Source organism: Bombus bifarius, unplaced genomic scaffold, assembly GCF_011952205.1.
Source record: "Bombus bifarius isolate JDL3187 unplaced genomic scaffold, Bbif_JDL3187 scf7180000008194, whole genome shotgun sequence".
Taxonomy (NCBI): Eukaryota; Metazoa; Arthropoda; class Insecta; order Hymenoptera; family Apidae; genus Bombus; species Bombus bifarius.
Genome location: NW_022884502.1, coordinates 214667 through 229510, shown reverse-complemented (window position 1 = coordinate 229510; position 14844 = coordinate 214667). Strand labels below are relative to the sequence as shown.

General features: G+C 41.1%; 1 protein-coding gene across 3 annotated transcripts in view; it reads left to right on the top strand.

Moving 5' to 3' along the window:
- LOC117209904 (complexin) overlaps positions 1-10902 on the top strand; it is a 320967-nt gene extending 310065 nt beyond the window's left edge. For all 3 annotated transcript variants that reach the window (XM_033452363.1, XM_033452364.1, XM_033452365.1), the window contains 2 exons: positions 5776-5905; positions 7103-10902. In XM_033452363.1, coding sequence (XP_033308254.1) covers positions 5776-5905; positions 7103-7179 — 207 coding nt within the window. In that variant the 3' untranslated portion in view covers positions 7180-10902. The remainder of the gene's footprint in view (positions 1-5775; positions 5906-7102) is intronic.
- The last annotated feature ends 3942 nt before the right edge of the window (positions 10903-14844 follow it).

Here is a 14844-nt window from a genome sequence, read left to right as displayed (position 1 = left end):
ACGCGAAACGTGACAATTAATCTAAATTATCGAGGAGACGAGTAATCGACGAGTATCTCGTGGAATTTGCGCAAACTGTATATTTGCAGAAATTACAGAAATATAGTAAATTACTGTAATAATACTATATTGGTTTCTATAGTCTTTCAGCCTAAATTCTGTCTGAAAACTCGAAGAATTCTGCGGAAAATCTGAATCTTTTGTAGCATATGTAACACGAAATATCAATAAATACAAGACAGATACTTTAATCTTATTGTATGGCATCGATGAGATTATAATATTATAATATTGAATATGGTTTCTTCATAGTCTACCGTCCTACAAAGTGTGCTAATATTTATAAAATGAGAAGTAAACGATACGCAGCTTTTAAATATACACGAGAATTATTTGCACATTTGTACATTTATCGTACTGTTAGCTATTTAACTACGATATATCATACTACGACGTTACGTACTGATAATTTCGCGAACAAAGTGAAACGAGCATTCATAACATCTTTTCCCGATTTTGCATGCAATGAACGTATCAGGCAATAAATTCTCGCTTTGTAGAAAGAGCACCGTGAAATTACAGATTTTAATGTAGCCACAGTTGCAGTCACGTACGCCCAATTAGAAAATTAATTTACGTAATTGGTACATCAAATTTAATTAAACTCCTGTAATTACAACGTACTGATTAATAAAATATCATAAACGATGCGTATCGGTGGCACTTTCGAAATTGTTTATCGGCCACAACAGATAAAAATTAAACAGTAAAATTCCCTTTCTCTCGAAATGAAACGAATGGTGACACAACAATAATGGCATGATATATCGGTAAACTGCGAATGCTTACGCATTTATAGAAAACCTCGAGGCAAAAAAAAAAAAAAATGCACAGAATGCGACAAACGTGTAAAAATTGTATAGAATATAAAATCTCTTTCCAAACCGAAGGAAACAAATATTCTTTCTCTTTTTTGAGAACCAAACAAAATGCTAGATAGAAAATTTTATGCGATAAGAGCACAGTACTCGTTATAGTATTCGACGAGTGAAACGAATCTCTGCTTAGATCCCATTGCTTTAGACGTGTTCGTAAGGATATCAGTTTGCATAAACATCCGCGGTCTACTTATTGGTCACCCTATTTTCCCCTTCTTTTTATTTTTTTCAATTTTCACGGGAACGGCGACAGGAACAACGCGACAGAAATATTCGCTGATCGTGAAAAATAGTCATGATTCGGCAGAAATTGAAAATTGAACACGCACCGGCGATTCGCCAGTTACAAAAGTTGATGAGAATATCGCGATGTCATTGCGCGTCGAATTCCTTTAGAAATGAAATCACGGCGCGAGTGACACGCTTGTATAAAGAAATCGTAATTTCCAGCGATGTAATTAATGAAAACTGTTCCCGTTCAACGAAAAATCGATCTTTCGCCTCTGTCGTGCTCGAAATACACATGGAAACGTGGTTCGACTGTTACCCTCCCCCCCCGGGATTCAACAACGAACAATTTACAAATAGTTGCGTTTGCTTCGTAACCAGCGATGCTTGTACCGCGCTCGCACCGTCACGTGACAATTAGGCTGATTGTGAGAGACAGAAACTGCGCGAATACTAATGCTGTAACAAGATAGCTAGACAACATTGCGAACTAGGGATTTGACAACGTTCGCAAAGTTTCCGCTGTTACGAACACGTGTTACCATCGAACGATGTTGAGATACCATAAATATAACTGGTTTCGCGAAAATCCATTTACTTTAGGTAAAACCAAGCTTTCTCGCCTTTTTCATAGTCATCGTCTTATTAAAAAATACCGATTCGTCACTGGTAGATATCCACGTTTGTACCATTAGATGCTTCCTTATATTTATTATCCGTAAATTTTCACCAAATTGCTATGAATCTCCTATTTAATTCGTTTAATTAATTGCCAGATTAATTACCACGTTCTGCATTAGCAGATGTCGTAATACTTATCAACGAGTGTGTATGTCGTTATATTGATGGATATTCAATCGTTTTCCTAATAATCTCGGATAATTATCACATCTTCTGTGTACATCTTTATACGTACACATACCATACACGTAACAACGGATCTGGCAACGTGCTGAACTTAGCATTCGTACGCACTTCGAACTTCTAACTCCGTATCGTTGAACCAGTACGTCATATTATAACCAAAACATACCATTAGACATACGGCGTAACGCTTCTTGAACTAGTTTTTAACAAGGAAACCGGTTACTAAAAATGTGCTGGGTAAAAATGTCGCAATGCGACGTGGCTTGCAGATGCGTCTAGGACACACATACAGATGCAGCCATCCAACACGAGCATACAAATCACAGAACGTAGCACCCGTGGCGAAAGAACGTTTGAAGACTTCCGGCCGTGATACGCGCGAGTGCGTCGCAATTATGCAAAGTGTTACGAGTCCCTGGGATTGCTCAACTTTTAGGATTAAAAAAAACCAGAGGGTCGAGAGGCAGGGGCCGATAATTAAAAGGAGTTCCTTGACGCAAACGTAACGTCACGAATTTGAAATTCCACGTGAGACGCGCTCGTAAACGTTGTATCGCAGAGGCGCGCGGTGCGTGTCGAGAAGCATTAATTAACGTCAGGATCGGTGCATCACATTTGACATCGTTGGGAGACTGGACCGCCGTTTGTACACGCGCTATCTGTCTCCTTCGCGCGGCTTCACGGTGCCTGGGACGCGCCACTGTACACCCATTACGAACGGCCGCGTTGCTAATGGAACGGAACAGCGGAAAAACAAAGAGAGACAGATTTATCGGCAATACCCGTTAGCCCAGAGCAAACCGAATTTCTACTACGCTAATTAAATAAACCCAATCAACTTTTCCTATTTCTAAATATACTCGTCCCTCCGCCCTCGTGATACGGTCGAACCACCACTGTCAGACTACTGCAACTTTTGTTCGAAAATGTCGCGAAAATCTTTCTGTAAATCGACCTGTAAACTTTCGTTGCTCGTGTTTAGATGCGTTATTTTAGTTCTGTGACTCGAGTTCGAAGAAAACTGCGTAAGTCGATACATATTTATATGTACACTGTGTTCACCACTGTGAAACCACCTTACGAGATTTCTACACGTACGAGACGCGAGATACAAAGGGACAAGATACGATTAGAAGTATGGGAAGTGGAATTGTCGAACCGATTGAAAATAAGAGAGAAAGCCGTGCATTGTTCGTGGTTACAATTTCATTTTATTGTACTTTCGATAAAATAGAATAAACTATTCCGTTATATTGGATCTGCGGATATGAGGCAAGAAATAAACTAGCTTTTCCCAGCGAATATAATTCAGTGTTACCTGGAGACGTTGCTGGTCGATATGATTTCAAACACTTCGTTTCTTATCACATTTTCACATTTCCTAACCAATCGCGTATTCACGTCGACGTACTTCTATCGAGTCACGCTATGATACAAAAGAAAAGGTTTTATACGTTGAAATCGAAGAAAACCGAGTGAAACAGAATATCTAAGTAAGGCGAAACCTTTACAGCCCTGGAATTTCATCTCTTCCCGTAAGATTCCAATGATAAATGTTACAGAAAAATGAATTCCAATTTGTTATTATTTCGTAGCAGAACAGCCAGTGAAATATGCGTCTGAATTTTGATTGGGCAAAGTTTTTCGCAGAAAATCCCTCGTGACAACGATATCGAATCGGACAGCGCGTCTAGTGAAAGACGCGTGTAGTCGCATGGCGCGGTAACAAAAGAGCGATACGAGACTCGGGACAAAACGCGAAAAGCCTTTGCAAAAAGGGAAACGAGAGGGCCGAACAACGGAGAACAACAACGAAACAGACGGAGAATTTATAGTGTTTGTAGATATAGCCGCAATACGCGTATTCCACGGTCGGTTACAATGCCACGATAGAGGCAACCGGCACCCGTACAGCCGATCACGTGTCTGGCTTGTACCGCAATCGGGCTCATTGTCTGCCGACAAGAGTGGCGTGGATACAAAGCTGAGTTACTCGCTGCATGTAGCTAGGTAGCGAGCGGGTGCAGCCGTCATTGCGGTTCGATGCAACTAGACAATCTAGTGTAAATAGGGGTACGGCGGCGCGGGTATGTTGTTACGTGCCGATCTCCTGTTGCAGATCCTCGAAATCATGAGGCAGATTCGATGATACGAAGCCGAGATTGAAATTGTCCAGCTAATACGATTACGGAACACTGCGTGAGAGCTGGCTAATAGCCGCGCGTCGATGCTCCGTGTGATGGACGCGATTGACTGTTTGAGTTTTAAGCCGATTGTCCGAAAACGATTCTTCCGTAATCTGACCATTCCGATTTCATGCCACCGTGACTGTGGAAATGGTAAAAGCAAAGATCGTGAACGGCAACAAATGACAGTTATTAGAAAATGTCAGCAGACAATGTTTTCGATTTATGATACTAGCGTCGCGACTCGAAATATCGCTGACAATACGACATGTGATATTCGCGGCAACAGAAGTCACGACTAGACGGATATTTATGCTCTTATGGCAAGTTTAAAGTTACGGAAAATGTACAGGAAAAGTTCCGTCTAAATAGAAGTCATCCAGGGCCATTCGCGGTGTTTCCTTGTAAATTAATGGGAACAGCCAAAGGCTTCTCGATAGGATCGCACATAAATCGATATTTGGTCGTGAGATAACTTTTTACGTCGCCGATGTTTTTGTGGCTGTCGTTGTTCATTAAATTCGAGGCACGAGGGGATGACACCTCCTTTAAAACGCTTTCGATGTTAAAGTCTGAAAGAAAGGTTGTCGCTCTCGGCTACTTCGTCGCGTTACTACAACTTTCTTGTTAGCGAAGTTTGGAAATATACTGTCGTCGAGTGTCTTCAACGTGGCTACGTAGCGGTGCGCCAACTTCGATCGAGAAAACTTCGCGACTGAGCTTCTCGCACTTTGGTCAAAGGTATCTGTCTATCGCGTCAAAGAAAATCTGACCGGAATACTCGTTAACGGGTCCCGCGCGTTTCCTCTCCGCTTGCTTCACAGAAAGTCAATAGCAAAACAAAACACAGACCGAACGTTCGTACGAAACGTTGTTTCGTTTGAAGATCATCCATCGTAAACGCTCGTGTAAGTACGTTTCGTTTAACTACGCAGACGGACGTGGATCAGGATTAACGTAGAATAGGATTTAAACGACGACCCAACAGATATCGAGCGAAGAGCATTTGTTACGTGACTCGTAAAACTTGTCGAATTCGTGCTCCGACTTGGTGAAACGTATATTACTATCTCTATAGTCTATTTTTTAATCGATTGGGAGGCTACACCTTCAGACGTTTAAGCATAAATAAAATTTGGCAACTTTTCTTACAAGTAGTTGCAAGATCTCTACGTCGAACTGGACTCGACATTCTATTTTACTCGATTTTCTCAATTTCTTCGTTCGCAAGTAGAATCCCTTTTGAAAGCTTCGAGAAACTTGAAACGATACATAAACGTACAAGACTTATGTATCTTGTTAATGAGAAAGTCTTCGTGAAATAATAAGATAAATGAAAAGGACTTTCGTACGATATTCCACACCTCTGGAATATTAAAAGTACTGTTTAAAAGATTTCGATTTTTCGGTACCTCCTTAATTGAAAAGTCTTTGTCAGGCGAAAAGATAAAAGGAAAGCTTACGTGTGTCGCGAGTTTTTTCACCAAGTACAAACGCGTTCTTTTGTAGCCGGTAATCCACCTTTTGTTCACTCGCTTCTCGTTTTTCCGTTTCAGTATAACATAAAGAAGCGAGAAGAAGTACAAGAAATGACCCAAGAAGAGCCGAATCCTTTGATGCGCAAGAAGAAGACGCCAGAGGAATTGGCTGCAGAAGCCGAGGCGGAAGACGAGGACGAGATTACAAGTATGTACACGAGTCAATTGCATTCGCTCATCACACTCTGTACACACGACCCTTCGCGAAGAGGTTGGCCAGGGAAACCATGGCCATGGAACGGGGTTAAGAACGAGAAGCTACAAATTCACGGTACACGTTCACCGAGTGGAGCTGCCTGACGAATTAATGCAGTGGCGCTCAGACACGGCAAGGGATGATCGATGAAGGGTTAACGAGCCTTGGCTAGAAATCAAACAACTGTAATCCTCCACTCGGTTTCTGAGTAAATTCAACAGAAGCCGGTCGCATGCCACGATCCTCGTTCAGTTTCACGGCGAAATCGATGTCTCGTAATTGAGAGAGCTTGAAAAACTGCCAGCCAACTTTCAGCCGTGTAGTCGTTCATTTGCGTTTTTCCATTCTTTTGTAACTAAACTGGGACATTGTAGCGCACGCATACTCATTTATACACGGGGCTGAATAAAATACAGAGAATATCGGAAATCGTAGTACAATGCCAAGAGGATACCTCGTGAAACTGTACACCCTCGCACTATCAAAAATCTTACGATAATTATTATACCTGTTTCGCGATTGGACAAATGTCAATGATAGTAAAACGATGCGATGGAGTATCGTTTAACTTGGTATTTCGTGTAACGAAAGTAAGAAGTAACTGGCGTACAGTTGCGGATGAAAGAAAGTTTAAAAACGATACACCGTGAATTGTAGAAACTTTTTTATTAAAGATTTTTTTATCGTATTGGTAATAGTCGTTTATTCTATGATATACATATTGTACTTATTCGTTGTTGTTTTATGATGTCGTTCCATATTTCTTATTTTCTAAACTTTCTTCTATTCTCCGCTGTATGAAACGCAAAACTACAAGCTAACGTAAAGTCTATAATTCATATGCAATACTCAAATTTTATTAAACATAAAAAGCGTATCCACGAAACGTAAAGCGGCAGACTTTGAAATTCTACTCACGAAGTATGAATAAGATAGAGAGATTCGTCATCTGATTCAACGATACGAGTATACTTCTAGCGTAAAGTGAAATCGTTTACAACTTGAAAGACAAGCCTGGAACGACATCTTTGTGCGTGAACTCTTTTCATCGCTTTCATTGATATCTAGAATGAATCCTACAAATATCCGCCACGTATCTTGCGACACGCTATATATACAATATAATACATGAACGTTCGTTTGTTCCAGAAATCAAGAACGCGTTAGACACGCATATACAAGAGATCAAAGCGCAAGTACTGGAAGGTAAATGCGATCTCCAATAAGCCTACCTACACCCTTGAAGCGGTCGGTAAGGAGGGTGGTGCATCATGTGCTACCAGAGCCGCATCCGCCTCTCAGCCCCTACGACATCACGAGGAAGAGAACGAGCGAGATCTGACGTGTTATTGGAGAAGCGAAAGGAAAGAGCGATACGGAAACTCACTACCAGCGTCGTCGTCGTTGCCGTCGTAATCGTCGTCGTCGTGTTGTTCGAGCGTAGATCGATTCGGGATTCGAATTGGCCAGTCGTCCCTTAGAAAGCGTCGAGAGAAGCGACAATCGCTCGAGACACCGCAACCAACGCCCATCGCCCGTCCTCGGTCCTCCAACGACCATCGAATTAGATTTTCTACGAGGGTACGCGCGGAACGATCTTCAGAAACGAGCGCATCGACCAAACAAGAGAAGAGTTACGAGCTTCGATCAACATTGCCATCGTGTGAGAAGGACGTGTCATCGTTGAGAACGAGTGGATGGAACGAGACGAATTCGACGGATTAAATTCGAGAGATCATCGTCGATAGCGTTGTTAATTGACTCGAGTGATCTTGGAAATTGCAGGCAGGGCAAGAAGCAAGTCGAGACGATCTAGAGATTCGAAGCTCGGCGAGGATCTAGGATGTCGATGGTGAAGCGACGAATCCAGAGGAATTTCAGAATCGATACAAACGAAGAGGATCTACTAGAGGCATTACGCATGAAAATTCATAGGGAAAAGAAACGAGGAAGACGGGGACGATGTTAAACGAGGACGATGACGGGATAAAGAAAACTGCGGCAGACGTGAGAACGTAGGAAGTACGAGATCGGCGAGAGTTCGTTTACGCCTTACGATTCGAAGAAGGAAGAAGGACAGAGACGATCGAAGTTAAGAAAAGGAGAAAATGCAAAGTATAAGATCCGTGAGAATTCGTATATGCGTTACGACTCGAAGAAAGAAAATGAAATATCGGAAAGAAATCTCGGCAAGAAATAAGATGAAACGTAAAAAACAGAGAGAGAGAGAGAGAGAAGAAGAGAAAGGAAAATGATTGGATCGATCAAAGTCTCTTCGGATATCGCACGAATATCATGGCGTAAATGAGACGTGAGGAGTCGAAGGGCGCGTGCATATAAATATACCTATATATATATATAAATATAAATAAAGAAATATATTATATATATATAAATAAGAAAAATGAAAGAAGTAAAAAAAAAGACGTAAAAACTTAGTACCTAAGTTTCTAGTGAATTTTTCGAATAGTGGTAAAAAAAAAAAAAGGAAACTACCGGTAGCAGAGTTACGTAGTCACTAGTTCGTTCGACGGCTGTTCAATAACAAGGAGATCAGAAAGGAGGGAGTCATTATTATTATTCGAGTTATTAATTATTCTCATAGTTTATTACCGCGGTCATTGTTCTTATTATTGTTGCCATTAAATGTTTATATTTAGAAACAAGTTAAGACAAGGATCGAGGGCCACGAGAAACTAGAGTCAAGAGACCAAGAGCTGAACGCAAGACGGAGATGGATTGCTGAGAGAGAGAGAAACGAAGAGAAAAAAAAAAGAATTAACATAGGAAACGAGTAATGAGAAAAAACAAGAGTAACCGGCGGCCCTTGCTCTCCCTTCCGTCCAAATTCGAATTTTTTCCGATTACCTCTCGGCGATATAGCTCGATCGCGATCGATCCGTAGCGAAACGCGTAACACCTGAGCGATTCTTAGGGACAATTAGTTAGGAGACACATTGCCGACAAAAGTGACGAAAAAATATAAAGTGGTTATTAGACCAAAAAAAAGAAAAAAAAAGAAAAAACGGAAAAAATCGACAAAACGAGAAAACATTTTAACATGTGCGCTTCGTTAAGAATAGCTCGACGAATCGAGCAGCACTGACTCTCGCGTTTAAATGCAAACAAATAAGAAAAAAAAGAAAAAAAAAGTACTAAAGAAATGCCTTTCTTTCACGTTTATACGGTGCGTTTCTATCGAGTGTAATTATATAGTAGGTTAATTGTTAGAGAAAGGAAGAGAAAACTGATTTATATGTTCGCTCGTGAACGATCTTAGAACAGGATAGAGAAGTGTCGCGATTCGACGATCGAGACTGTTCTTAGCAAGGAGTTTTCAGGTGTTACCGCCGGAAACGTTCGAGCAAAGTAGCCATTGTTTCATCCTTTCTCGAAGCGGTTCACCGGTCTTTCATCGTGCTTGTTCGTCCGCGACAAACACGTTGTGCATGATGGACGACGCGTAAACGATGATGGACGGGATGGACAGAGCATCGACTGCCGGCAAGTAACGCGAGCCTTATACATATACAGAATTAACAAGAAACTAAAAAATGCTCACGCACGATACCATTGCGATATACTTAGAGACTAATTGGAAACAGGGGGAGGAAAAGTAATAAAGGAAACATTTCGTCGAGCAAGCAAACGTTTCTTGTTCCTTCGATCGGAAGATCTACGTTTAATGAAGAGACTGAGAGGATAACTCTGTTTAAATTAAAATGTATCTTGTAACATAGATTCTTGCGTATATGTCGTAAAACGTTCTGAGTTGGTATATGTATAGGGCGGATAATGCCAGACGAAGCTGCGACGGAGAATGAAAGCACGAAGAGGAAGAACGTGCCATTTAACGCGTGACGTCGTTTTTTGTATGAGTGACGAGATGATACGAAAGTGTACTTTTTTTATGTTCGATATCGTTCCTCGTTCTGGTACCGATCTATATATTCTTATACATCTTCTTCTTATCTATCGAGTCTTCTCAAAATCTCTCAATTGATTCTGACTCTGAAGCAACAGCTATCCTCTGATTTCTTTGCGAATTCGCGATATATTCTCCTAACACGCGCTCTATCATACTTGATCACTCGGATTAGGAAAACATTTCTCGACGATATGCCGCGATACACGCGAGGAAAGATCCATCGGGTGTCGGGAAAAAAAAGAATTCCAATTGCTCGGACGAAGAGAAATTAAAAAGAAGCAGATGAAGCAGGATCCGACGGGAGAAGAGGAAAGATTGGAAAAAGCTTTCCTCGTCTCATCGAGATAAGTGTGTTACATCTAGGACCGCGTCCCAGTTGAAAAAGAAAAGGCAACTTAAACGTCAGTCGAAAATGAGAAGTCGGAAGGCCTTCTGTCCAAACGTTTTGCTATAGAGACGAACGCATGTCAGCTTTCTATGTGCACTCTGCTGTTTCTCGATGTATAAACGTAACGCGGCTCTTCTAGTCGACGATTATCAGTCGTTCCGCAAGCACGTTCGCGGATCTTTCCCGTTTGCCAAACTCCGCGACGCAAATTCGACCATCGAAAAGGCCAGCACGCCAGCCTTAACTTTGCCAGAAACTTTCCTCGAAATTCGATAATATCGTCGATACTTTTTCGAACTTCGAATCTCGGGTGAATGGGAGCAAAGAATAATTTACGATATTAAAAATTTCCAAACTTTTAACGCCCCGCTATTTTATCCGGCGGCATACTGCCTCGGCAACTATATAATTATTTACGAATAACGACGCAAATCGGTAGTGTCGTTATCGATTTTCCTCGAACCAAGCGATTTCTCGATCGCTAAATTCTCCAAACGAGCACGAAAGAACTAATCGCGGCGGGAAGAAATTCAACGAACAGCTTCCTTGCTCGCTGTCCGAACTTTTGGAAAACCGCCGCGCGCTCCGCTACTTTCTCCTGTCTCAATGTCGTAAAATACCTCTTGGCAGCTGTTCGTCCGCGAAAGACAAACCGACAACTTTTCCAATGTTTCCAGTGTTCGGCTGTATATCCCTTCGACGAGAATTACGAGAGAAGTTTCAGCGGAGACTTAAGGCTGGCGCGAACGAGCACACAGATTCGATTTTATGCCTTCCTTTGTTTTTCTTTTTTTCTTCTCTCTTTCCCTTTACCTTAATCGTTTTCAATAAAAAGAATGACCGAGGAGACGTTATATCGATCGCGCCTTTTTGCGAAGCCACGGCGAATTTTAATCGTCGAACGCGGCGGAACGAGACAACCGAGAAACGAACGCGAAGCGGACGGGACGTGCTTCGAATCTGAATGTACTTGACGTATAGTCTGTCTCGTGTCTCAACGTGCATGCTACCTGCCTCTCTCTTGTCTGTCGATGTCAATGTCGATGTCGTTGGTTGGATCTTCTCTTATCACGCGTGAGATCTTCGAGGATCACTCGACCAAAGATAGAGTTCAAACTAGAACGTGTATTTTGCTACCTGAGCCGAACGCTGACGAAGAAAGTACAGAAGATTATAGTGCGACATATCGCGATGATTTTCGAAGATCCGCAGACTCGCATTCTTTCTCTCTGTAACCGATCGATCCACTAGATGGAAACGCTTTAAAAGTACCTAGAACGATTTTACCCTAATCCTCCTTGTTCCTTCAAACTGCGCCCATTTCCTCCGCGTCCAGGCATCCTGAACCGACCGAATTCAACAGAAATAATAACCTGTCTCGCATATTCTAATCCTCCTGCGCGATCTACTTGATATACACTTGAAGTCAATTACTCGATTATTAACCCAAAGATGTATACATTATATTATCTATATTGATTCTAGAGAATATATATGCTCGTACGTTCTTTTCGTTTTTTTTTTCTCTTTCTTGTGGCGAATTTTCGATACAAACGTGAACACACCAAGTTAAATAACCAGTTGATGGAAAGCACGATTTCGGTGTAGAAGAAGACGGGTTTCAGCGTAGCTCGAAGCGAAATGTTTTTAGAGACAGACCGTTCTTATGATTACGATTAACAGGAGAAAAAATAATTAATTGGACATCGAGTTAGCCAGACAACTTCGAACGACAGCAGTGTATAGCTCATAGACTGTTTTCCTATTCCCCACGCTCTCTTTAACTATTTCTGTACCTCCCTCCCTCTCTCTTTCTCTCTTGCTCTTACTATTTTGCTCTCATCTTTTGATCGTAACAAGTTTTCTCTCCGCCTGTCGTCTCATAGCCCCTTTGCTCGATGTATCTCCTACGCTACGCTCGATTGTTCTCTTTGAAGTCACGACTACTTAATGCATGTGTCACGTAAAAACGAACAAATAAAACGAATACAAAAAAAAACATAATATCTTACTGTCGTAACCGTTACTGTTGATTAATGTCGTGTGTCGTTGTTGTTTCTCGATGTGATCAACATAAAACGTTGTTCGATGTACTGTCTAGTCAATGTTGACGCTTTAGTCTCAGTAGTTCGTCTTTTTTCCTTTCTTCTCCCTTATACGTACATATTGCGTTACACGTTGTTCAAGCTTTCTGTGTAAGATTCAACGATCGATTAAAAGCTTTCTGTGCCATTTAATTCGATGTAGTTTAATTTAAGCGTAAGCAATGCTTAGCACACTGTGTCAAAGATAATTTTCTGTTCGGTTGCCGTACGTGAAATGGCTGATTTCATTGGTAGCGGCTAAAAGTGTCGTTAAGTAATTTTGACGTTTATATATGATTCATATGATACGTTATATTTATATGATATATCATACGTGACATTTGTTATTCAATTTTAAATTTCACGCTAATTAAATGCAACACGATACTTTGTCGAAGATAGATCGTGTGTCAAATCGAAATTCGAGTGCGTTCTTTGTAAAACTTCAAGCTTCTTGATTTAGATCGTTAAATATAAATATAATGAATGAACCGAAATATTCTCAACGATGATCGGTTAATGATTTTAATTGCCATAATCATAGCTTCCTTTTACATTGAGTACGTTTAATCGTAATACGATTAATATTATTTTCAACGTTAAGAAATCGGCCATTTCACTTGAAACGACTTAGTGTAAGTTCCTATAAAACTTTCAATTTATATTTCAAACTTTCGTTTGCGAGAGATCTTCGCGTATTCTTGTATTCGATAATCCGTGAAATTTGCTTCAGGCCATTTACCGACGATTTTTCACCAGCGTAAACGTTCATCCACCAGTTGTCGCGTGTATGCGTGCAAAACACGAACACAAGTTGTTGAAACGCGATAGACGAAAAAGTACAGTTCCCCTCGAAAGGTAAAATTCGACGGTGTTCGAAACCAACGAGACAAGAGTAATCCGGAGATATGCTAAAACATAATCTACGCGTGACAATCTTCTGTGATTCTCGCTATATCGAAGGAAAAATAACGCGGTCCGAGAAATAAAAAGGAAGTAAGAACGGAGAATGGATTTTCAGAGAAATAGAAAATGTATCAGTCGCGTGAATACTCTCCAGACTTTCTCTTGTTCTTTGATTCTTTTGATCTTTTCCATTGGTACGGAACTGTTGATCTTCGATCTCCTTAATTCCCTTTAACGAGTGTTTTTCCACTTCCACTTTGCACACGCACCTAACATCGCACGATTCTAGGCGATTTATCGCTCTATCCTTCGCATCCTTTACCTGAAGCCACCCTAAGCCTGTAAAGCGGCACGTGGCAAGTGATATAAACGAATACTTAAATCTACTTAATTCGTGTTTCATAGACGATCGTAATCGTGAAGATAAAAAAAAAATGAACAAAGGATTGAATAAAAAAAGAAAAAAAAAAGAGAATCTAGCGACTCGTGTCTGTTTTCGACGTGACACCCTCGAACGTAGCGTTCTATCAAAGAGACGGATGAGCCAACGAAAGTTGCTGGTAATTGACGATCTCGGTAAATCTGACTGTAATTAGAAAGTATAATATCGTAGTACTCGCTAGCAAAGTACAATTGATCCGTCGAAACGAGACACGCGTGCAATTATTATGTAAAAGATAGTTGACGAACCTTTCTTAGGTACTTAATTATCGGGCGAGTGTTTCAAGCAGGACAAACCGAAGAAATCAGAAAGAATGTAACGCGTTAGGTACGATATGCGCCGAAACGTTTAAGATTATACGACAAATGTAACGTTCTTTTCTCTATGTACATAGTCTCGCGTATAACCTAGACCCGCGTTTAGTATAACCGAGAAAGTTTTCGTGATGGTTTCGTTCTACGTAACCGCGTCAAGCGAAAAGGATGAACGGAAGACGAGATGTTAACCGTGTCTCCTGGAAGCTCGGGACACCGTTCGCGTCCCAATTTTCCAATTCGAGCGTCCGATTTTTGCTCGAGCCAGGGAAATCCGTAAGGAAGCAGAAGGCGAGGACGGAAGGTGTGTCCCGAAGTTCGAGGACGGAGGAGATTAATACCGGCGTAACTCGCGAGGAAGAACCGACTTGACTTATTCAGAGACAACGACACAACGCATTATAAAGTAATAATGATAACTTATCGTTAAATCAACGTACTATTGTTATGATCTCTTACATTATGACGATGATCTCGACGACGAGACGATTGCATAATGTAAAACGCGTTCGCACGTGTGTTTTTTCAATGCGTTCACAAGAAACAAAGTACGAACTAAGCGAGAGAAAATACCGTTCAAACACACGTAACACCTACACACGGAGAAACGTTCGAAAAGAAAAAAAAGAGGTAAATAAATAAAGATAGAAGGTAAGACAGGAGAAAATCACGATGTTAAGTAAGTAGTCGTTAGCTTTGTATACAAGGGAGTGCAGAACAAAGACGAAGACGACGTTAAAGGGAAAGAGAAAGGGAGAGCTTCGATAATTGGAGAGTCCCGAGGCGAAAAGATACACACGAAAAACGGTACTTTTCAGCAGCTGCCATT